Raw genomic sequence first — 22,118 nt, 5'->3', positions numbered from 1 at the left:
GCTTCAGGTTACAGACTCTGCTAATCCAGAAATAGTACCTCGGGTTAAGAACTTTGCTTAAGGATGAGAACAGAAATCATGCAGCGGTGGTGTAGCAGCAGCGGGAGGCCCCATTAGCTAAAGTGGTGCTTCAGGTTAAGTACAGTTTCAGGTTAAGAACAGATCTCCAGAACAAATTAAGTTCTTAACCCGAGGTACCACTGTAGTAGTAATATTTTTATTATTTATAACACACACACCCCCATCTGACTGGGTTTCCCCAGCCACTCTGGGCGGCTTCCAACATATATAAAAACATTAAAGCATTAAACATTAAAATATATATATGCAGGGCTGCCTTCATATGTCTTCTTAAGGTTGTTTTACACTCTTAAAGGCTCAGGAACCCTGTCCTCTTTTACCTCAGGTCACCCTGGTGTAGAAGGAACTGCCTGGAGGAACCACTCCCTCTATTTGGCTACCCTGGGAGCTGTTTGGGCCTCTCTCTTTTTTAAAAATATTTTTATTAAGCAATTTCAACATAACAAATTATCAGACCATATAATCACATACGTTATTTCCCCCCCCTTTCCCTACCCCCTTCAATCCCTCCCTCCCCCCCACAAAGGACTTCCCACAGCTCCTCTCTCTGATTTCTCTGCACATATTATTCTCTGCATGTTATAAAATAATACATATCCTTGCCTTATCTATCATGTAATCAACCAGTAAATTTGTGAATGTTCATTCAAAACCTGCCAAGGAGTCCAGTTCATTTTGTTGTTTTTTAGATAATTTGTAAAAGGTTCCCATTCTTCCTTAAAGTCACAGTTGTCCTTATCACGCAGTTTGTATGTCAATTTAGCCAACTCTGCATAACTCATCAATGTTTCTTGCCGCTGTTCTTTCTTTAGGATTTCCTCATTCTTCCATCCTTGTGCTATCAAGACTCTTGCCATTTGGGCCTCTTTTTTAACTTGCGGTCAAGGCAGCTGCCTTATCAGCACAAGCTTCGAGGGAGGGGACCCAGAGAGGAGCAGATCTGATCGCACAGTTCTAGGGGGTTTTTTTGGTTTCCCCCCTAGGGTTATTTTTACCCTTCAGCAAAGAGCAATTGCTAAATGCATTTGCTTCTCTGCCGAGGGTGTAGCTTCCTGGAGGAGCCAATCACAGCCCAGGGACTGCTAATGAAGGCAACCTAAAATTGCCCTCTCTTTACCTGCTGGATTGCAGACTTTTCAGCCATTCACCTCATCAGTAGGGTAAACAGTGTGTTCGCTGTCAGAGGGTTATAAAGAGACCTTGGCATCTGGATGCATTGTTTCAGTTATTCAAGTGTGGAGTTGGATAACAGGTCACTAATAGTAAATGCTTAGAATTCTTCTACCCAACTTCTGGGCTGTGTGAATATCAATTCTCCTGTGTTTTCCAGCATACTCTGAGCTAGTTTGGGTAAATGGCATTGTTGTGCCATTTATATTGGTACACTTTTATCATTTTATCATTGGAATGTTTTAGATAGCATCGCTGCAATTGTTTTTCAGCAGAAATGTGAACAGATAAAATATTATTACCGCCCCTTAGTCTTCTTACAAAGCTGTTTTGGTTTTCAGAGTGGAGAAGGCAAAACCAAGTATTACGTACTGCAGCTAAAGTGTTGCAGTGTGGAGTGCTTGCATTCAGCATTCCTGCCAGCCTCGCCCCTTTCCAGGATATGCCATTCCATTCACCTCTCCTTGGTCTTCTCTCTCCGCCCCCACCTTCCCAACAGCCAATCAGCTTTCCATGGCCATTGGGCATGCTCAAGTAAGGAGGGGGGAGGGAGCAGGGAAGGGGAGAGAAATTCGGTTCAGTTTCACATTTAAAGGCAGACCTCCCTAATCCATACTTTCTGAAAGAATACACAAACTGAAACACAGAATTCTAAACTCTCTAAATTTCGCAATTCAGCTCTTCATCCAATTAACTTGTGCACAAATGAATATACCAGGATAAGGTGTAAATAGAAATGTATATATCAGTGAAAGGAACATAGGAAAGGCATTATATTATGGAAAATTGGTTTGTAGTGTATATATTTAGTTCATAAAATTTAGACACTGCTTGATTGTAAAAACAAAAGCAAAAAACCCCAGTGTCTCCATTAGACGAAATTTGCACTCAAATACAGACGAATTTTCACGAGGATTCATTTTTATTAAAAACAAAGCACAAACTGATATGAAAATCTGGAGATGTGTATTAAAGGTTGGGGAAAATGAGAAATAGAGTGTGAAGTTGTCAGATGCACCCTCTCTTTTCTCAAATTGTCCCTGGTCTGCTTTGTGGGGTTTCCTTACTAGCTTTAAGGCAGGGGGAGCCAACATGTTGTCCTCCAGATGTTGGACTACATCTCCCATCATCCCTCAGACAATTGGCTATGCTGACTGGGGCTGATGGGACTTGTAGTCCAACAGCATCGCTATGTTGGTTTCTCCCACCTGCCCTGTCTTAAGACTTATTTGCGTCCCTCAGAAACCTCCCCTCCCTCCTTCAGATATGCAATTTTGTAATTGGAAGGAAGTGTCTGAAGTTAATTTGACTGCTGGTAAGTTCTCACCGAACTCAAGGGTCTTCAGGGTTCTCACACTTGTTATTGCACTCACCTGATCAAATGAAAGAACGCTTTTCACTGATTTAAACATTTATAACACTGCAGCCCTGTCTTCTACAGATTTTGTGAAATAGGACCGATCCACCAAAAGTTGGGAGAAACTGCTTGTGTAGTGTAGGATCTGGATTAAAGGAGGGATGTCTCCTGAGCCTAGTCTACCTCACAGGGCTGCTGTGTGGATAAAATGGGGTGCCACTCCAATTTATGCCACTCTTGGCTTCTCAGAGACTACAACTCCCATCAGCCCCAGTCGGCACTGGCCAGCTCTCGGGGATGGTGGGAGTTGTAGTTTGACACCGCCTGGAGTAGACCACGCTGTCTTCCCTGTATCTACAGTTCTTGCCACAATCATCACCCCGTGGGGAATGAGAGCCAGGAAGAGATTCTCTTGCCAAGGAACAACCATTGTGCTTTGAGGGGAAATGTTGTGGCTGTCGAGGGCTTCAGGGGAAAGGGCAAGCGATGTTTCCAACCATCACTTGCTTCAGCTTTTTGGTTTTGCAACTTTTGTATCTGCATTGCAGCTATTAAGGAGCCAGCCATATTTTGTTGTTGTTTAATCGTGTCCGGCTCTTCGTGACCCCATGGACCAGAGCACGCCAGGCACTCCTGTCTTCCACTGCCTCCCGCAGTTTGGTTAAACTCATGTTAGTAGCTGTACCTCCTTGGTCAAAGCTACTAGGAAACCTGGTGGTCCCTGAGCTTTTGTAACAAAAGACAGGAATTGGGGATTAAATCTGCTTTATGGATCCTCCATGCCGAGTTCACAATTATTCTGATTTGCTCACACAAGGTATATGTGGTGGTTTGACCATGCCCAGTCTCCATTGAGCATTTGCTCTGATTCATTTGCGGCGAGCTTATATGACAATCCTGCGTTCATCCTGATTTGCTCCCGGGGCAGGCTCAAAATGAGCCAGGGATTAATAGGAAAATCATTTGCCCACCCCACACTTTTCAAGGCATTTCCCCATCACTTTCCAAACTGCAAAAAGTCATTTTTTACAAAAGTAGCATTGTTGTACTGAGCCTGCAGCATGCTTTAAAACACTTTAAATGTGCAGCTCTGAAGTTCTGGGATGTGCTTGCATCCTTCCCACAAAATGGTCAGTCTTGAAGGCTTTTTCTGCTTGGGTAACCTTTGACATGTGCATATCTAATCAACCTATATGGTTACAAATGCAGTATATATTCAGGCCACATACACATGCCATGCATTTAAAGTGCCGCGGTACTTCTTTAAACAGTGATGGTTTCCCCCCAAAGAATCCTGGGAGCTGTAGTTTGTTAAGTGGGTGATGAGAGTTAGTAGGAGACCCCTCTCCTATTCTCCTCTGAGAACTACAGTTCCCAGAGTTCTCTGGGAAGAGGGATTGACTGCTAGGCCATTCTGGGAATTGCAGCTCTGAGAAGGGAACAAGAGGGTCTCCTAAGAACTCTTTTGCATTAGCAAAACAGAAGTATAATAAAGTGTGGTGTGGCAAAGACTGTTGCATGGATGGCGTCATGGAAAATTGAATCCATGCTCATTTTGTGCCTGCCTGTATCTCTCAGCCTTAATGGACCGTGCAGGGTTTTTTGGAGGATAAAGGAAGGAGATGCTCTGTCTTAAGCTCTCCCCAGATCCTCAAAGGAAGGCCGGGATCCAACTGTGAGTAAATAATAACATAGGAGGACAGAGACAACACCTAGGGAGGAATTGCAGGGGGGGAGGGGAGGACCCAGGAGTTCCTTGATGTATTTCAGTGAAATCCTCTCCAGTTACATCCCTGGAAGAGTCCCAAGAGATGCATCCTTTGATGCTTTGATGCTCATCGCGTCATTTCTGCTTCTAGTCTGGTGTCCCTCAGTGTGCCCCAAACTGTTGGGGGGATTTAATTTTGGCACACAGTAATCCTCTCACTAAAAGGGGGGTGAGGAGAGAAATGTACAGGGCAGACTCTGATGTCGCAGGCTGTGGTCATGGCAGGCATTGGTGGTTGGCATTGCTGGGTGTCTGGCTGCCTTTGCCTTGGGAGGGGGCCCAGTGCAGTGAGGCTGAGATAGGTTAATGCGGGGCGACCATAACTCTCCATGAGGCCATATTGCCCAAGAACCCTGCAAAGCCTAGAGCTGACACTGTAGACATTTTTGCGCCTCTTTGACAGGTCCAGAGGTTAAGTACTTGACAAGGCGCCTTTCACCACGTCAGCCTCTTGCTCCATCTGACTTAGTGCTATCTACACCAGAAGTGAGGAACGTTCGCCACTCTGGCCAATCTTGGCCTGCCAGTGGTCCATTTCTCCAAAACCATGGCCACCCGTCAATCACCCGTCAATCTGATAGGGGCTGACATCAGCCACTGGGTGGGGTTCAGTTCTGTGTTGGCTGCATGTGTGAACCCAAAGCTGCAGGATCGAAGCATATAAAATGAGAAGTTCCTGGGTCAAATCTCACCCCAGCCTTGAATTCACTAGCTAGCCTTGGGCAAGACACTCTGCCCAGGCCTCCATCCACTAGCTTAGAAAATGAATGGAGGGTTGCTGTACAGACAGCCTGACATGCCTTGATTTCTTCATATGTCATGTATCGATGCTAAGTAATATGATTATGGATTGAATACATTATTACTTCCAGCCTGCGAATGAAGAAAACCAAAACAGCCCCATGCATATGATGGAGATGGTTTCTCATGATGATGATTTATATTTTGGCAGTGTACACATTCTACATTTAAAGCTCCCCCCCTCCATAAAAAAGAAACCTAGGAACTGTAGTTTGTTATGGATGCTGAGAATTGTTGCTTTGTGAGGGGTAAACTGCAGTTCCCCTGAGGTTTTTTTTGGGGGGGGGGTGCTTTAAATGCACTTTAAATAGGTAGCATTTATCTTGCAGTCTTCTTCCAAGGAGCTGTGGGCATTGTATGAGGTTCTCTTTCTTCTGTTACCCTCCCAACAACCCTGTGAGGTAGGCTAGTTTAAAAGATTGCGACTTCATAGCTGAACTAGGATTTGAACCCGAGCCATCTCTCCCCATTCCTGGGCCACATTGCCTGCAGCTAGGCCTGTCTCTAGCCCTGCTTGAAACGGGGACTCAGTTGCAGAGGCCAGGCTGCTTTTGCACCGGTGTGGCTGCATGCCAGCGTGTGTAAATGTGTGCTTGCTAATCTGGCGGGCCTAATAAGAAGCAGCAGCTGGGAGGGTCTGGCCCAGTCCTGGCTCTCCCCTCCTCTCTGACTAGGCAGCAGCGGAGGAGGCAGGCTGGGCTCTCCTCCCTTTCATCTCCTCCTGCTCAGGCTCCACTCCCCATGTCAGTTGCCTTACTCATCTGGGCTGGCTCTGGAGTCAGCCCCAGCCAGCCAGCCAGCCAGCCAGCAGGAGCCAGGCTGGAGAGATGGAAAGGGAGGAAGGGAACAGGAGGAAGAGGGAGGGAGGGAATCTCATGACATATCTTGGGAAAAGTCTGCGCTTCAAGGAGATGTTTTCTTTCTGGTCATGAAGGGGCCCCCCCTCACTTCCACCTCCTCCACTCCTTTGCCTTCGTCAGAGCCATCTTTTACGAGGCGCGCTCTCTCTCTCTGTTTCTCAACCACGAGGGAACGAAGCCAGCCCAGGCTGCTAGGAGGCCTCTTGGACCAGCCGCCTGCAGCTTGGCAGGGCCTCCAGAGGGCAGGTCGGATGTCCAAGGGGTGGGCGATCCAAGTGGCAACACAGAGTTGGGCTTTGCGGTCGCTGTCTGCCTCTTGGAAAGGGGATAAGAAGCAAAGAGCGCAAGAGGAGCTCTAGTGCACCCAGCCAGTAGCTCTTTTAGTCCAGCATCCTTGGCTCATGGTGGCCATGCAGATGCCACAAGCAGGATTCGAGCACAGGAGCCCTCTTACCTCCTGTGGTTTCCAGCAACTGGCGTTCAGAAGCATTGCTGCCTCTAGCTGTGGAGGCAGAGCAGAGCCATTGTGGCTGGTAGCCATTGATAGCCTTTCATCTCCACAAATTTGTCTAATCCTGTTTTAGAGTCAACTAGAGATGCTGGTTTTCCTGGTGATAAGAAACCTGCCGTTATTGCCATTGTCCTGTGGTCTGAAATGCATCCTTCATACTTGTGGGAGGTTTTTGGTTTGCGGGAGGCAGTGAAAGACAGGAGTGTCTGGCGTGCTCTGGTCCATGGGGTCATGAAGAGTCAGACACGACTAAACGACTAAACAACAACAACATTCTTTGGACACCTTTTCGAACTGTAGTTTTAGCCTCCGCTTCTTTTTTTACTCTCCCCCTCTCACTTGTAGGCGGAGACCACTTTGCCCCTCCTTGAACCCTCCCTCTCTCCCCTTAAAGGTAAAGGGATCCCTGACCATTAGGTCCAGTCGTGACCGACTCTGGGGTTCCGACACTCATCTCACTTTATTGGCCAAGGGAGCCGGCGTAGAGCTTCCAGGTCATGTGGCCAGCATGACTAAGCCGCTTCTGGCGAACCAGAGCAGCACATGGAAACGCCATTTACCTTCCCGCTGGAGTGGTACCTATTTATCTACTTGCACTTTGATGTGCTTTCGAACTGCTAGGTTGGCAGGAGCAGGGACCGAGAAATGGGAGCTCACCCTGTCGCGGGGATTCGAACCACCGACCTTCTGATTGGCAAGTCCTAGGCTCTGTGGTTTAACCCACAGCGCCACCCGCGTCCCCTCTCCCCTTACACCCACCAAACAATTTTCTTCTGTTCTTGGTGGACTTGCTAATAATTAAGCATAGATAACTGAGGCAGGCAATTGCCTCTTGCATTGCAGAGTCTTGCCTGGGTGACCTGAGGTCTCCAGATAAGCAAATCTGTCTAGTTGTCTACCACAATATTCCAATGCTACGAGTCTAAAATAGGGATTCATATTCCCAGAGCAAGCTCCAGTTTTGCAGAGCTCGTGTGATGTCCTGATGGTCAGATTACTGGGCTAAGAATCCACATCATCTCTCAGTCAAGACCTTCCTTACAGGGATGTTGTGAGGACCAAACTGAAAGCAGCCACATAAGCCTGAGCAGCTTCAGCAGAAAGGCTGGATAAAAATGCCACAAATAGTTATATAAATATCTCTTTTCTCCACCCTCTGCCAGCCCTCACATGGGGAGTGAGTGGTGGTTATGACTCCCTTGGGAGATGATGGACTCTCCTTCCTTGGAGGTTTGTAAGCAGAGCTTGGATGTCCATCTGTCCTGGATGCTTTAGTTGAGATTCCTGCAATGAAGGGGGTTGGACTAGATGACCCTTGATTTCCCTTCCAGCTATGATGATTCTGTGACCACAGTATTTGCTGACAGCCCACTTTGGGATACAGAGCCCCCCTACCACTAGTTGCTGACCAGAATCTAAAGTAGAGATATTGTGGACTACAATTCCTGTCATTCATGGCCATTTGTCCGGTAGACTGGCGTGGGTGGGAGTCTGAGTCCCGTGACATCCGCAGGGTCACAGGTTCCCCACCCCTGATCGGTACATGGAGATTCAGATGCAGTGTGCATCTGAACCAACCTTTGTGGCGGGCATCACCCACTTGGGTCTTAGTCACAGGCCTCTGGTTTCTAGCCAGGGAACAGCCGGCCAACTGGAATCTTTTCATAGGAGGGGAAAGCCCGCCTGAAATTTGGAGGAGCTAATGGGGAGGGAAGATGCCAGAGAGTGACTGGGATCAGTGTCATCTTTGTCCTTTGCCATGCGGTTTCCATGTGTCTTGCGTTACACAGTGATTTGCATAAATGAGGGGGCAAGAACTTGATGGAGAGAACTTGACTTGTGGTCAGGCCAGTAGTGGGAATTTCCAGCCTAGGGTGGATGAATGAATGGCTTCGTAAATGCTTATTGTTCCATGCATGCATGTGGGTGTGTAGGGGAGGCCCAGGAATAACATAATAAGAGTCCTGCGCCATCAAGGCCAGTGACCCACCTAGTCTCACAGTGACCAACCAGATGCTCATTATGGGGAATCCTCAAGCAGGACACCTGAGCACAAGAACCCTTTCTCCTCGTAGCACCTTCAATATAGGCCATCATGACTACTAGCCATTAATACCCTTGTCTTCCATGAATTTATCAAGCAATCTGGTTAGCTTTTTTGTGGAGGGGGGTACCTTAGGCTCCCATTGCTTGTTGCCAATCTCATGGAAGCCTTGACCACTTTGGGGCATGCTTATGGACTCCATTTTTAGGTTTGTCAGTGGCTGAGTGGGTGTTACTACTTTGTGGCTCTCTCTCCCAGTAACATCTGGTCCCATTAAGGATGGCAGAGTCGCTTCCTATTTTATTGTCATCCAGCTTGGTGAGCAACGTGCAGGAAATGAGGAGCCCCTGGAAACAAGTGGCTTGGCGCTCGTTGGTTTTTGCTGGCGTGCGTGGTGAAATCTGGCAACCACATTGTGTGATGGCAACGTTTATATGGGAAACTGGTTGTGTCTCGTGACTGCTGGTGCATCGGATTCATCCATATCGTTGCATCAAGGCCACAGCACCGTGCTGTGCTGTTTGGGAGTCCTTCCACCTCTGCAATTTGAACAGTGGTGCTTTGAAGGCTTGTGATTTTGCAACCCATCGACATCCATAAATGCCGGCACTGCGGCAGAAATGGAGATGGTTTGCAATTGCAGGCGTATCAGGTGACTGGAACCAGGAGATGCACATCCATAGTCAGGGAGGCTGCATTGGTGGAAGGTGCAAAGTCTAAAGAAAACGGCTGGTGAGTCGCTGCTGCATAGGAGGACCAGGTGGCAGTGGCAAGAGAGTTGAGTACAAATGCCCTAGCAGAGCCAATCTGATGTTCCTGCTGGCGCCTGTGCACCGCACCACCCTCCTTGTTCAGCCGACCATATGGATGAAGCCTTTGTTTGTGAAACGCCAGAGCTCTGCACGGGGCGGAGGAAGGGGGGTGCGGCGGGTGCGGGCCACCCCAGGTGTCACCAATGACAAAGGGGGGTGACAAAATGCTGGGCGGCACTCACTGCAGGGCCTGCAGTGCGCCCAAGCCACGTGTCTCGTGGTGGCTTGGGCACACGCAGGCACCGCGCTGCCCAAACGGTCCACCTGCTGCCTTCCCCCAAACTGTAGGGCAGCTGAGTGGGAGGAGGCAGGCAAACTCTGGAGGCCCTGCAGTGTGCCCTGCCCCTATGGGTGGCTTGCCGTGCCCCTGGGCATGCCGCCCCCAGTGCCTGAGTGGCTTCCTCCACTGTTGTCCGTGCAACTTGTGAACCAGCCCATTATCTCTACCTGTAGCATCTTATAAGAGAGATCAGTATTGTTGTTACTATTGTGAGAAATGTGAATGAGAAGGCAATTAAGTGTGTATGATTCTGCGGGTTGAGGAAATATGGGAAGTTTGGGCAGCAACCCAGAATGTGAGTGTATCTCAATGCAGAGCTTGCATTGCCCGTTGGGCACTCATGTCTGCAACCCTTTGGCCAGCTCTGCCTTGGCTTTGGTCTTGCACAGGTTGGCTCCTTGCTTTTCCCTCAACCACAAGTGCCTGGAGGCCAGAGAAGCTGGTGTTCTGGCACCCTGAAGCATCTCTTCCTGGAGAGGTCTCTGGCCACTGTGGGAGACCTTTGAGAGCTCCAAGCTGCCAGCAGCCTTCCTGTGAGTCCGTCCAACTGGAAGGCTCCATTCCTGTAGTGGTTTCTCTCTAGTTTCTGGTGAAACAAATCCAGCCTTTTTTCATTTATTTTTTTTAAGGCATCCTAGCAATTAAATCACTTCTGGGCTTTGGCTGTGGGTAAATGGCCATCAAATGAATGAGCGATTCTCCCACTTCCAAGGACTGTGTGGGTCGCCCTGCTTGCTTTCTCTCATTCATTCCCAGCCTTGGCATCTATTACAAGTTGAGCTGACCCCTTCCCCCCTTGTCCTCTTCACTTGATCCTTTGGGGAAGGATTAGAGCTATTTAGCAAAGTGGTTAGTGGGATTAGAGGCGATTATCTCAGGGGAGGCTGGCTGCTTTGAAAGGGGGGGGGGTAGAGAGCCTGACATTGGTATGGAGGGGAATTCCTTGATGTAGAACTGCAAGGGTTTCTAAGAAAACCTGCCCAATTTCTGAGAAGTCTTGAAATTTAGCGTTCTTTCTTTCTTTCTTTCTTTCTTTCTTTCTTTCTTTCTTTCTTTCTTTTTGCAATATTTATACACACTTGACAGATGTCTTCTCTCCCCTTGCACTAACCAATAAGTCTTATTGCAGAAGAAAATGTGGGGATGTTGCTTCCATTAAGCAGAACAGGGTTAGTTACAGAGTGTGTCTGGTTTAGAGTGCTACAAAATGCTGACAATTTGGCCTGTTTCTTAACTGATCATTATTGGGGGGTTTCTGCCTGGGATGTGTGTTTGCCCACATGCGTCTTGGTAAGCCTGAAGGGAGCATGAATGGCTCCAGGAAGCATGAGAGACTTCCTGTGCACCCAGATTTGCTTTGCACTTCTCAAGGCAACAGGTTACTGAGGTGCAAAGAAGCAAAACTCAAAAGGGGGGCAGGACTCACGCATTTAGCTATCAGAATGGGGAGCAGTGGAGGAGTTTCCCAGGGTCAGGTCTGGAAAGACTTTGGCTTCCTGCACTTGGAAAACTAGTGTGGTAATGGGAAGTCTGGACCTAGAATTCATCTCAGAGTTGTGGATTTGAGCCTCATGTTGGGCAAAAGATGCCTTCATTGCAGGGGGTTGGACTAGATGACTCCCGTGCCGCCTTCCAACTCTTCAGGTCTATGACACTATGACTTCTTTTCTGCTGGGAGGCTTTTGTTTTTGGTGTGCTATTTTAATCATGTGACCCTGGAAACCAAAAAAAATCTGCTGTCTGTAATGGTAGTTATTTGACATTTGATCACCTCTTTGTGGGAAATGGTGTCTGGAAAATACAATGGCCCAAAATTATGTAAATTGTGCACATGAAATATAATTTATTGGTCTTGTGTTTGTGGTGGGATTTTTGTGTGGAGACTCTTACTGTATACATATTTTTTTATCTCTGGAAATGCAGTGGAATATTTCCACAGCATGTGGTCCTTTGTGTTGGTCTCCCCAGTGGAGGTCAGGCCACGAGAGATGGACTTGCTCAAAGGCTTGGACAAGGTCTTTGGGTCCTGAGCTTATCAATCCTTGTAGATGGATTGTTGAACAAAGTAGATTTTGAAGGAGAAAGTGGCTGTGGAAATCTCTTTATAGTGTCTCCCTCTGTGTGTGTGTGTGTGTGTGTGTGTGAATACATACATTGTGTTAACTACAAACTCTCAAAACTGGCATCTCCTGTAAATTTATAACCAAACTAGCACAATACTTCAGCATAGACTTTGAGGGGACATGACCATGCTGTTTGCAGGTGTGTGTGTGTGTGTCTGTCTGTCTGATTGTATGTCAATACTCACTGAGAGGTGGTGGCACAAAACTCAGGGTTTGTGGTACAAAACCGGCACTTAAACCTTTACACCAATTTCAAGGGGATACCAGGTTTGGAGGTTTGTGGTTATGCAAGTTACGCATAATGTGGATAGAGGTCCTCAGTGAGAGGGGCCACCCTGTTTCTTTATGGTGCCCTCCAGGTGTTCTTCGGTTGCAACTCTCATCAGACCCAGGCAGCGTTGCCCAATGGTCATGGGAGGGGAGAGCCATATGCTGCTGTCACATAGCACTTCCTTTTGTTTCCCCTGATGATTCCCAAACTGTTAACCTCATTATATTCAAGCGTTCACATGACGTAAAAACCACTTCCTGAAATATAGCAGAATATAGCACAAATTTAGCGCTCACTTTGTTGTTATTTGCTTCCATTAAAAATCTAATGCAGATTTAGAAATTACTACTTTACTTTAAATAGAAACTTTTAAAAACGAAGAGGCAGGGAATCAGCAGCTAATAGTCAGCAGAACCTTCTAGAGCTACGTAAACAACACATGGTTGTTTATATGTATTTGGTGTTTATGAATGAACGTCAGTCACCTCTAAGTTGAATAAGGGCAGTTATTTTTAAATCCTGGGTGTTTTACGTACCTTCCATAAATACTGAAATACCTTATATAGACAGGATGAGTTATCTCTCTGTGTGTTGGTGGTAAGGGATGAAAGTTATATGTGCAATTGGGGGGGTGGAGTGGGTTGCCCCCATGTGCTTGTGTTTGAGTTGTCACTCTTTGCAACTCTCGAGTAGTCCTGGAGGGAAAGTCCCCCTTTGGCAGTGCAGTCCTGAGTCCCAGATGGGTGTGCATGGGATTGCAGTCTCAGCCGTGGTGAATGTGAGGAGGACCAGCTAGTGCTATTTATCTAGAAAGAGAGGTGCTGGAACTCACAATGGATACCTCCCTCCTTGTCTTAGAATGGCAATGGTGTCCACCTGAGAGGTGCCGGAACTGAATTCCAGTGAGTTCCAGGTGAAAAAAGTCCTGGGACCAGGCATTGAAAAGAGGGAAGGAGTACCTTAGTAGACATCTTTCTAGGTGACTTTAAATAATTCCTTTAAGCAGAAGCATCTTGCTGTTGTTGTTTATTGGGAGTGGCCAAGGAGCAGTGAGTCCAGTGTGGTGCAAACACACCAACAGAGTCTGCCTGGCATACCTGCTGGGGCATTTGCTTGCCCTCCCAGGGGAAGCAGCAGCTGACCGCCTGTCAGGAAGTGAGAGAAGGGTCCCCATCCCACCTTACCAGCCACTTCTACCTCTAAGAATCTTACCTTGTTCTCAGTCGTAGGTTGCACCAGGGCAGGGTTTCTATTGATTTATGGTGGGGCAGGAAGTCCTCGCACATGCTGATTCTTCCCAGCATCTAAACAATGCCATTGGCACCATGATTCACCTATTCCTGGAAGGAAAAAATACAGTCCATCCTTATTAAATCTCCAGCCGGCAGCTGGTAGGATGGAAGCAGAGCAGTGAAATAGATGGATCCAGGAAGGCAATAGTTGTTTTTTTTGTTTTTGTTTTTAATTTTTTGTTTTTATTTATTTCTTGATAAGTGATACAGAAAATAAAAGTAAAATAAACAAATACTGATACAAAATCGACCAAAAGAAAAAGAAAACATATACACCCTATACTACAAACATAAACCCTACACCGCCACCCTGTGACTTCCCTCCACCACGACTTGACTTTGTTTAGTTCAAATTTGAATATTGTCATTGCGTTCTTTGGATTCAGCAAGGCAATATTTCTTGTTCTACCACCTGCACCAGAACCCTTGCATGGTGATCTTCTCAAGGCCAATCTGGGCTTTCTGCTTCTTGTTCTTCTCTGCTGCCCAGTGTTGGCTGGGTCCCATTGGGAACTGGGAGGCTAACAGTAGGTGGCACCAGAGCCAATGACGGGCAGAGCCAACTCATCCCTGCTGATGAGGACAAGGGGCAACTCTGAGACTCAGGAGGAGGGAGCTGTTAGGCAGCACTGCCTCCCTGATCTGGTGGATGGGGTGGCTGGGGGCAGATTGAGGTTGGTGGAGCAGTGTGTCTTTCACTCAAATGGGCCAGCCTCTGCTGCTGCCACCTCCTTCAGTTTCAGGGTCTGCAGAACAGCTGGAGCAGAATAGCTCTTTGCCCTCGTGACAATGATGCATCGGGTATCTTTCCCTGACTAGTTTGAGTAAGAAGACGAGGATGGGGAGTGGTGGGGAAGAAAGATGTTTTGCTCCTGCAGAAGACAGCAGTGAGCTTGGTCCCTGACCTCTGGCTCCATCCATCAGATCCTGAGACAGGAGGGGCAGCAGAACGGCTGACCAGGTCAGGCTACTCCTGCTGTGACCAACCGGACATTGATTTCAGCTTGGCTACTGTGTGAGTTAGAGGAGCAAGGAGGCCTCTGATGGAGAACCACACAGATTGGGACACTCATAGTAGAACAATAGGAGCGGGTGATGCCCTTTGTCTTATAGACCCCAGGGAGGAACATGGGTGCTCTTTCTTGCCATTCCAGTTTCTCTCCCTGCGTGGCCTGGGTTTTAAATATAATTAGATTTGCAGCAAAAAAAGACCTACCCTGATTTGGATCCCAACAGAGGCAATATCATTTTAAAGTCCACTTCCTGGATGGTGGCAAAGTTCTTTCTTTTATTTGCTGCTTCACACGTGCAAACCCAACGAGGAGTTATTTTTACTAGCTGCAAGTGGGATGGCAATCCCACATGCCAAATTACATTTTGGAATTCTTCTCTATAAGGAAATTTGGGGGGGGGGAGAGATGCATTTCCATTGATAACTTCTCCTCCCCTACGCTTATTGAAAGGTGTGTTTTGGGACCACTTCACACACGATAATTTTAGGTGTGCAGCTAAGGCTATTAAACACACGCTTAAGACACAGCATGTGGATGTGACAAACATGGTTGTGAATGCAGGAACGCAGTGAGCTGTCTTATGCTGAGAATGACCATTGGTCCATCTAACTCAGCACTGCCTGCACTGACAGGCAGCAGCTGTCCAAGATTTCAAGCAGATGTCTCTCCTAGCCTTACCTGGAGATGCTGCTGGGGACTCATCCTGCAACCTTCTGCGTGCAAAGCAGATGCTCCATCCCTGAGTCCAGCACAACCACATCCTACAGGTGCCCCTGAGTGCCACAGGGAGTGGCTGTGAAGTCAGCCTGCCCAGTGGGATGACACAGAATGGCCTACCACATCACATGTGCAGCGGCCCTCCTGGGTAGCAAACCTGGCCCCTTGATTTCACAAGGGGTGCTTGACCTTTGCTTGCACTCTCAAGGCCGGTATCTAAACTTCTTCAGCTTGTCCTGGAGCTTTGCTTTATCTCAAGTTAGTTACCATCCGTTATCTGCTGCAAGGCTGATGTCGCAATAGCAACTCTGCATTTTGCTGATGGTTGTGGGTGAAAATGCCATTGTGAAATCCGAACGCTTTGCGGGGCGGAGTCGGGTTTCGGTATCTGCTCCTCGAGATCTAGCATTGCGCTCTTGTAAAACTCAAGATTATCCACATATAACTGGAACTTGGATGCAGCCAGGAGGAGCTGGATACTGTTGGCTCTCCTTGTGCCCCTGTGCTATTAGCAGAGATGTTTTAACACGCCTTCCGTCCTGTTCAGTTTCCTCAATGCCTGACTGAAGCAACAGTGTTGCTCCCCACACTCCTTAAAGGCTGCAGACCCAAATAGACTTAATTGTTTGTTTGTTTTTAAGTAATATTTATTAAGAGTTTAAAGATTACAAAAAGAAGAAAAAAAGTTAAACAAAGCAAAAGAATACAATACAATACATGACAAACAAAAAAACACTACTTATCTTGACAAAACAGAAACAAAAACAGAAACCATTAAAAAACACATCCAATATTTCCATATCTTATCTTTCATTTACTTGTTTCAACGACCTCCTCACACCTCCCTTTTTTGTGTTCTAGTTCAGTTAGCTATTTCAGCAAATCCTTTCCATCTTTCTCAATTTTTGTCCTATGATTTATCTTAACACAATCTAACGTTACTTTTTCCCCCTTTGGCCCATTAACAATCTATTTTTACTTAATTCTTTATAACATTTCTGCTAAAGCCATATAACTTCATTCCAGCATCCTTCTAACATTCACCAAATAGACTTAATTGGAAGTACAGTGGTACCTCGGGTTAAATACTTAATTCGTTCTGGAGGTCCGTTCTTAACCTGAAACTGTTCTTAACCTGAAGCACCACTTTAGCTAATGGGGCCTCCTGCTGCTGTGCCGCCGGAGCACGATTTCTGTTCTCATCCTGAAGCAAAGTTCTTAACTTGAAGCACTATTTCCGGGTTAGCGGAGTCTGTAACCTGAAGCGTATGTAACCCGAGGTACCACTGTACACGTCTTTGAAATCAGTAAGGTTTACTTTTGAGCATTCATAGGTTTTGGGTGTAAGACAATGCACACTGCTACATGTTGAGGCTGAAAAACTTCATCCTGTGCATATTTACTTGAAAGTAACTCCCATGAAAAGGGATGTGGGTGGCGCTGTGGGTTAAACCACAGAGCCTAGGACTTGCCGATCAGAAGGTCGGCGGTTCGAATCCCCGCAAAAGGGTGAGCTCCCATTGCTCGGTCCCTGCTCCTGCCAAGTTAGCAGTTCAAAAGCCCGTCAAAGTGCAAGTAGATAAATAGGTACCGCTCCAGCGGGAAGGTAAATGGCGTTTCCGTGCACTGCTCTGGTTCGTCAGAAGCGGCTTAGTCATGCTGGCCACATGACCCGGAAGCTGTATGCCAGCTCCCTCGGCCAATAAAGCAAGATGAGCACCGCAACCCCAGAGTCGGCCACGACTGGACCTAATTATCAGGGGTCGCTTTACCTTTACCTTAACTCCCAAGAAACAAACGTACGGTTGAGTTACCTGGTTTTCTCTCCAGCTCAATAAGGCTGGCATTGTGATTGGCTGTTCAGTGACCTGATGCGTACTATGTTATGTCTCTGAAGGCTCTGATCCCATGTGATCACACTTACTCTCTAGAGAGCCTCGCTGAACTTTACCACCCTTCATCTAAAGATCACAGGATGGTTCACAGCATAAAGCTTAGCGGGCTTCCTTTTGAGTAAGTGTGCATGGCCTCCAGCTGCACACCTATTTCTGGTCCATCTGTTTTTCTCTCTGCTTGAAGAGGGTTAGTCTCCTCCTCCCTCTTCCCCCCGCCTTCCCCTTGCCCCAGGTTGCCTCTGAATCATTCTCCCATAGCCGGGAGAGCAACACAGCTGCCCTCCAAACCAGGCTGCAAAGGTGATAGAGCAGTTTCTGGGTGGTCTCTTGTAACCTCCAAGCTCTCTCAAACCCATCATTAAAAACAAGCGGCTCGAGGGTCAGGGAAAAGTGTCCTGGACACTTTCTCTCGGTGTTATCTCAGAGTGGAAGACGGATGGCAGAGAGCGCTGGGGTGTGTGTTTATTTCTCCAGAGCCTTGGCTAATAAAACCTTCTAAATATCCAAACGACATTATTTAAACAATGCATGGAATCTGTTACTTATTATCCAATGGCCTGATTATCTTTTCCCACACCATACTCTTTAACTGGTGAATGTCTGCCAACCGGTTGCATCTGAAAAATGTTAGCTCTTCTGACCATTGCAGCAAAACCTGTGGTTTATGTCTTCGGTTTCATGTAGAGAGTGGCCAACCTTGACTGTTCTGAACATCGGTGAGAGAGGAGGAACAGAAAAAAGAAACAACAAGATCCTCCCTCATCACTATATCTTAACTTTCATCATCTACAGAGGGGATGTTGTTCTCTGCCAGCTCTCACCTGGGCTCACCCTTCTCTTCTCACAGCCTCTCAACCTGGGACATCTCCCCTTGCCCACCTCTCACATGGGGTCCAAACTGTCCTTCCTCTTCATCTGTAGACAGTTCTTATCAAAGTACAATGAGAGATTAATAATATGCCTGGAAATTGTGGGGGAAAGAGGGCCTATCGGTAGTGGCACCCTCCTGTCAAATGTCAAGGAAATAAACAACTGTCTGACTTTTAGAAGACATCTGAAGGCAGTCCTCTTTAGGGAAGCTTTTAAAGTTTGACGTTTTATTGTATTTTTAATATTTTGTTGGAAGCTGCCCAGAGTGTCTAGGGAAACCCAGCCAGTTGGGCGGGGTATAAATATTTTATTTTTATTGTTTTTATTAATTTATTTATTTATTTATTTATTTATTTTATTATTATTATTATTATTATTATTATTATTATTATTATTATTATTATTATTGATATGCCCTTAGACACTTTCAGTCAATCCCTTTGGAGGCTATTCTAGTGGTCCCATTGCAGCCTGGTGTAGATGGTTTCTCTACTGCATCAGCAAGGGAGTTCTTTTTTGGGGAGGGGGGCTGAAAAAAAGGAGAAAGAAATCACTATGCCTGATGTGGGTTCGTGGCAAGTAAAGTGTGATGTTTCCATCAAGAGAAAAACTGACCCATTTGCCCATCAACCTCTGTAAGATACAAAGTGATGGTGCTGGGCTTGCCCATTCTTGAAACAGGAAGTTTTGGTACCTGGGCAGGACTCTCTGGGTGAAAGATGGATCCCAGAATACTTGTCACTGAGGAGGGGGTTAAGAGTACAAGGATTTTAGCAGGCGGAGTTTATCATAAAAGCACCTGGGGGAAAACAGCTGAGCTGAGCACCCACCCACTTGCTTTTCGGCTGCTGAACCCCAGCCTAGGTGAGGAGTGTAACGGAAAAGTTTGTTTTGCTGGGCAGGTTGGGTCACCAAGTTTTTTAATTTCCTTTTTCCCTGCCAGCAAACAGTTAACGAATGGCAGCCTCTGATTGGCCGGGGTTCCAGGAGACCTAGTTGAAAAGGAGATAGGTGGGGAGACAAGTTGGGAGATAGGGAGTGAGAGTTAGTTCTGGGTAGAAACATCCACTCTGAGGAATATATCAAAAGCTAGAGAAAGGAGTCTCTGCACTTAGTGTGGAAGGACATTGTGTGGTGTCCAGTGAGAGTAATAGGCCAGGAATTAACTGGGAGGCTGAGGCTGAGCCAGGAGAAGTAGAACCTGGAAAGATACAGTCTACTTAGGTCTCACTTAGGTCAGGAGGGGAGAGATTCTTCTACAAAAAGAGAAGACTCCCAAACCAGTTAAGAGGGGTGTGGTGATCCCTTTGGGTCTGTTACGTATAGTACCTCAGGAGTAGGGTTGTCAAAGGGGTGTGTAACTGACAGGAAGTACCACCTTGTTTAAGAACCAAAGTATTAAGCTATGCAACAACTGAGAAAGAACTGAAGGGAAATAACGGGAAATAAGCTGAGCACTTACCCTTTAATCTAAAAACCTGTGACATCTAGCTGAAGCAAAGTAACTGAACATAAGCAACTGAAGTTTAAAGGAAGCTGTGCTTGATTAGAAGTCCATAACACTAGTTAGATTTAGTATAAATATTATTAGGTGAACGGCTACCTGAAATAATATTATAACCTGAAGTATCCTTTGTTTTACCCACTTTGTGTCATAAACTTCCTTTGTTTAATAAAACATTTCTTGTTTATTTGATCAAATCCTGCCTGAGACTCCAAATCATTAATTTTCCCTCACACAAGTCTCCCACAAGATAATCTGGGGTAATTTATAGAAATTTGTATAATTGGTGTACTGTGAGGTGGGTGCACTACACTTAAGTGAGGGCCGGCCCAAAGGAAAAAGTGCCGTTGTGCCGTCCCAAAGAGCTTGTCTAGAATCACAATCCAACAGCAACCTCAGGATTGATTTCCTAAGCAGTTGCACAAAATCACAGATGGATCTGCTAGACTGCATTGGTGGAATAGGAAATGTCCTGCGAAAACAATCAGCCCACAAAAAGCATCCCATTGAATCTCACCTTTCTTTCCAGAACCAAAGAACAGCACAGCAATAGTGGAGTTTGGGAAATCTTATTCAACCTCCTCCTGTTGTCTCTTTGCCTCCTCTTTTAAGATGTGTTGACTCATTTAAATGTGTAGCAAATATAAAACTGCCCGTTGATGAATATTCAGACTGGGAGAAAAAGGTCACGCCAAGGCAGGTGACTTGCGACGACCACTCAGGACTCAGCACCTGGGTCACGATTGCTGCCTCTCCCATTGTCCTGCGTTTTGCAGCTAAACCATCCTCATTTCCCTCCTTTCTCTCTCTTCCAGATATGGAATGTGCCGACGTGCCTTTGTTAACTCCAAGCAGCAAAGAAATGATGTCGCAGGCGCTGAAGGCCACCTTCAGCGGTTTCACGAAAGAGCAGCAGCGGCTGGGAATCCCCAAAGGTACAAGGAGCTCCCCATGAATCCAGCTCTGAACGAACACCGTCTGTTTCACTGAATGAGCTCTCGCATCTGCTTCTTGGTCATTTGGTTGTGCAGATCAGGGTCAAAACTTCCCCTAAAGCGTTTATTACATGGCTGCTGAACATCACCATCCCTGGGGAGCAAAAAGGTGTAAATGTCACATGCATGCAGGACTGGCACTTGATGAAGGAAATCTTAGAAAATTAACCATACAAGCTTTAGTCCATTAATGGGAGGTGTAAGATGGTCCATTAATCAGTCCATTCAAGTTGCACATGAGGAAAATAACAGTTTCCCCAGTGTGGTGATCATTTGCCTAAGATTCTTTTGAGCTCCCCTATAGTTCAGAATAAACGGCGGTGGCTGCTCTATGGGTTCATAGACCACTTTTCGGGAAATGTGCCTGAACAAAGTGAAATCACTCTAAACAGTTAAAGTCCACATGAAAAATCCACAGCACCCAGTAGAAGTAGAAATTCAGACCGCAAGAGAGAAAATTCAGCTAAAGGGGAGAAAGATAAAAGGCTCCAAAGTTTAATATGGTCCCTTCATGGCCTTTAATCTCTCCTTTCCCAGTGTGATGATGTTTCCACCATATATTAGATTAGGTGTGAGGACCCTGAGCTACAACCCCCATCATCATCCCATGCTTGCTGGGGCTGATGGGAGTTGTGGTTCAGCAACATCTGGAAGGCCAAAGGTTCCCCCCACCTGCCTTATGAGATGGTGTGCAGAGCAGCTGCCTTTCAATTCCTCTCTCCTGTGGCTTCTTTGTGCAGACCCTCAGCAATGGACGGAAACCCATGTCCGGGACTGGGTGATGTGGGCGGTGAATGAGTTCAGCCTGAAGGGTGTGGACTTCCAGAAGTTTTGTATGAATGGAGCTGCCCTCTGTGCTCTGGGCAAGGACTGCTTCCTGGAGCTGGCACCGGATTTTGTAGGAGACATCCTCTGGGAACATCTGGAGATCCTGCAGAAAGGTAACACTACGATAGACTTCGGCAAGAGCATGGCCTTTACGGTTGTGGCTCACCACTGCGGGGAATGCTCTTCCCAGGAAGTTCTGCCAGGTGCCACCATTAACCCCCTTTTGGTGCCAGGTAAAAACCTCCCTCCTCCCCCAGGCATCTGACAGATTGTGATCAGCGTCCTGCTGTTTATTGCTAACACTTTTCTGCTGTTGACATTTGCTGTGGGCTGTCGTAATGGTTTTATTGTCATGTATTGTTTTCATTTTTATGCCATGTATTCGGCTCTTAATTTTTTTGGAAGTTGGCTAGAGACTTCTTTTTTTTGTCGTGAGCAACTAATAAATCAAATGATCAAAAACAATTGCAAACAAGCTCAGGAACAAGGTTCCATCGTGTGAGATTCCCTAGATTCGCAAACTCTGTCCTCTGCACTCCATCACTTATTCCTGGCTGTGTCCCTGTCTGCTCTCAGCTCCAGGCTTTCAGACCGGGATCTCCCCCAGATCTCCCTGGAGATCTTCTGAGCTTTGCCACTGTTCACATGCCTTCCCTGCTGCCTAGCCGAGTGATGCTGCACACAGTCTCTTGAGAGAGCTCTTCCGCAGCTTTTCAATCAGTGGGCTGAGAGGATCTCTTAAGAAGAGTAGAAGCTGAATGAGAACAAAGCCACAGCACTAGAAGAGTTTTGCACCTTTTAGCAATGCCTTAATGGCTTGTCTGTTCCCTGTGGCATGGGGATGGCCCTACCATTAGGCAGAAGGAGGCAAGTGCCTCAGGCGGCAGATGCTGAGGGACAGCAGTGGTTGCTCCCTGATGGAAGCA

The 22,118-nt window shown here is 46.7% G+C and overlaps 1 protein-coding gene across 2 annotated transcripts in view; it reads left to right on the top strand.

Annotated features, from left to right (window-relative positions):
• ETS1 (ETS proto-oncogene 1, transcription factor) overlaps positions 1-22,118 on the top strand; it is a 107,360-nt gene that overhangs the window by 60,186 nt on the left and 25,056 nt on the right. For both annotated transcript variants that reach the window (XM_083588776.1, XM_083588777.1), the window contains 2 exons: positions 20,185-20,304; positions 21,105-21,305. In XM_083588776.1, the coding sequence (XP_083444902.1) occupies positions 20,185-20,304; positions 21,105-21,305 (321 nt within the window). The remainder of the gene's footprint in view (positions 1-20,184; positions 20,305-21,104; positions 21,306-22,118) is intronic.

Source organism: Podarcis filfolensis, assembly GCF_964270895.1.
Source record: "Podarcis filfolensis genome assembly, chromosome: 15".
Taxonomy (NCBI): Eukaryota; Metazoa; Chordata; class Lepidosauria; order Squamata; family Lacertidae; genus Podarcis; species Podarcis filfolensis.
The sequence above is the reverse complement of the archived record's forward strand: the minus strand, read 5'-3'. Positions and strand labels throughout refer to the sequence as shown.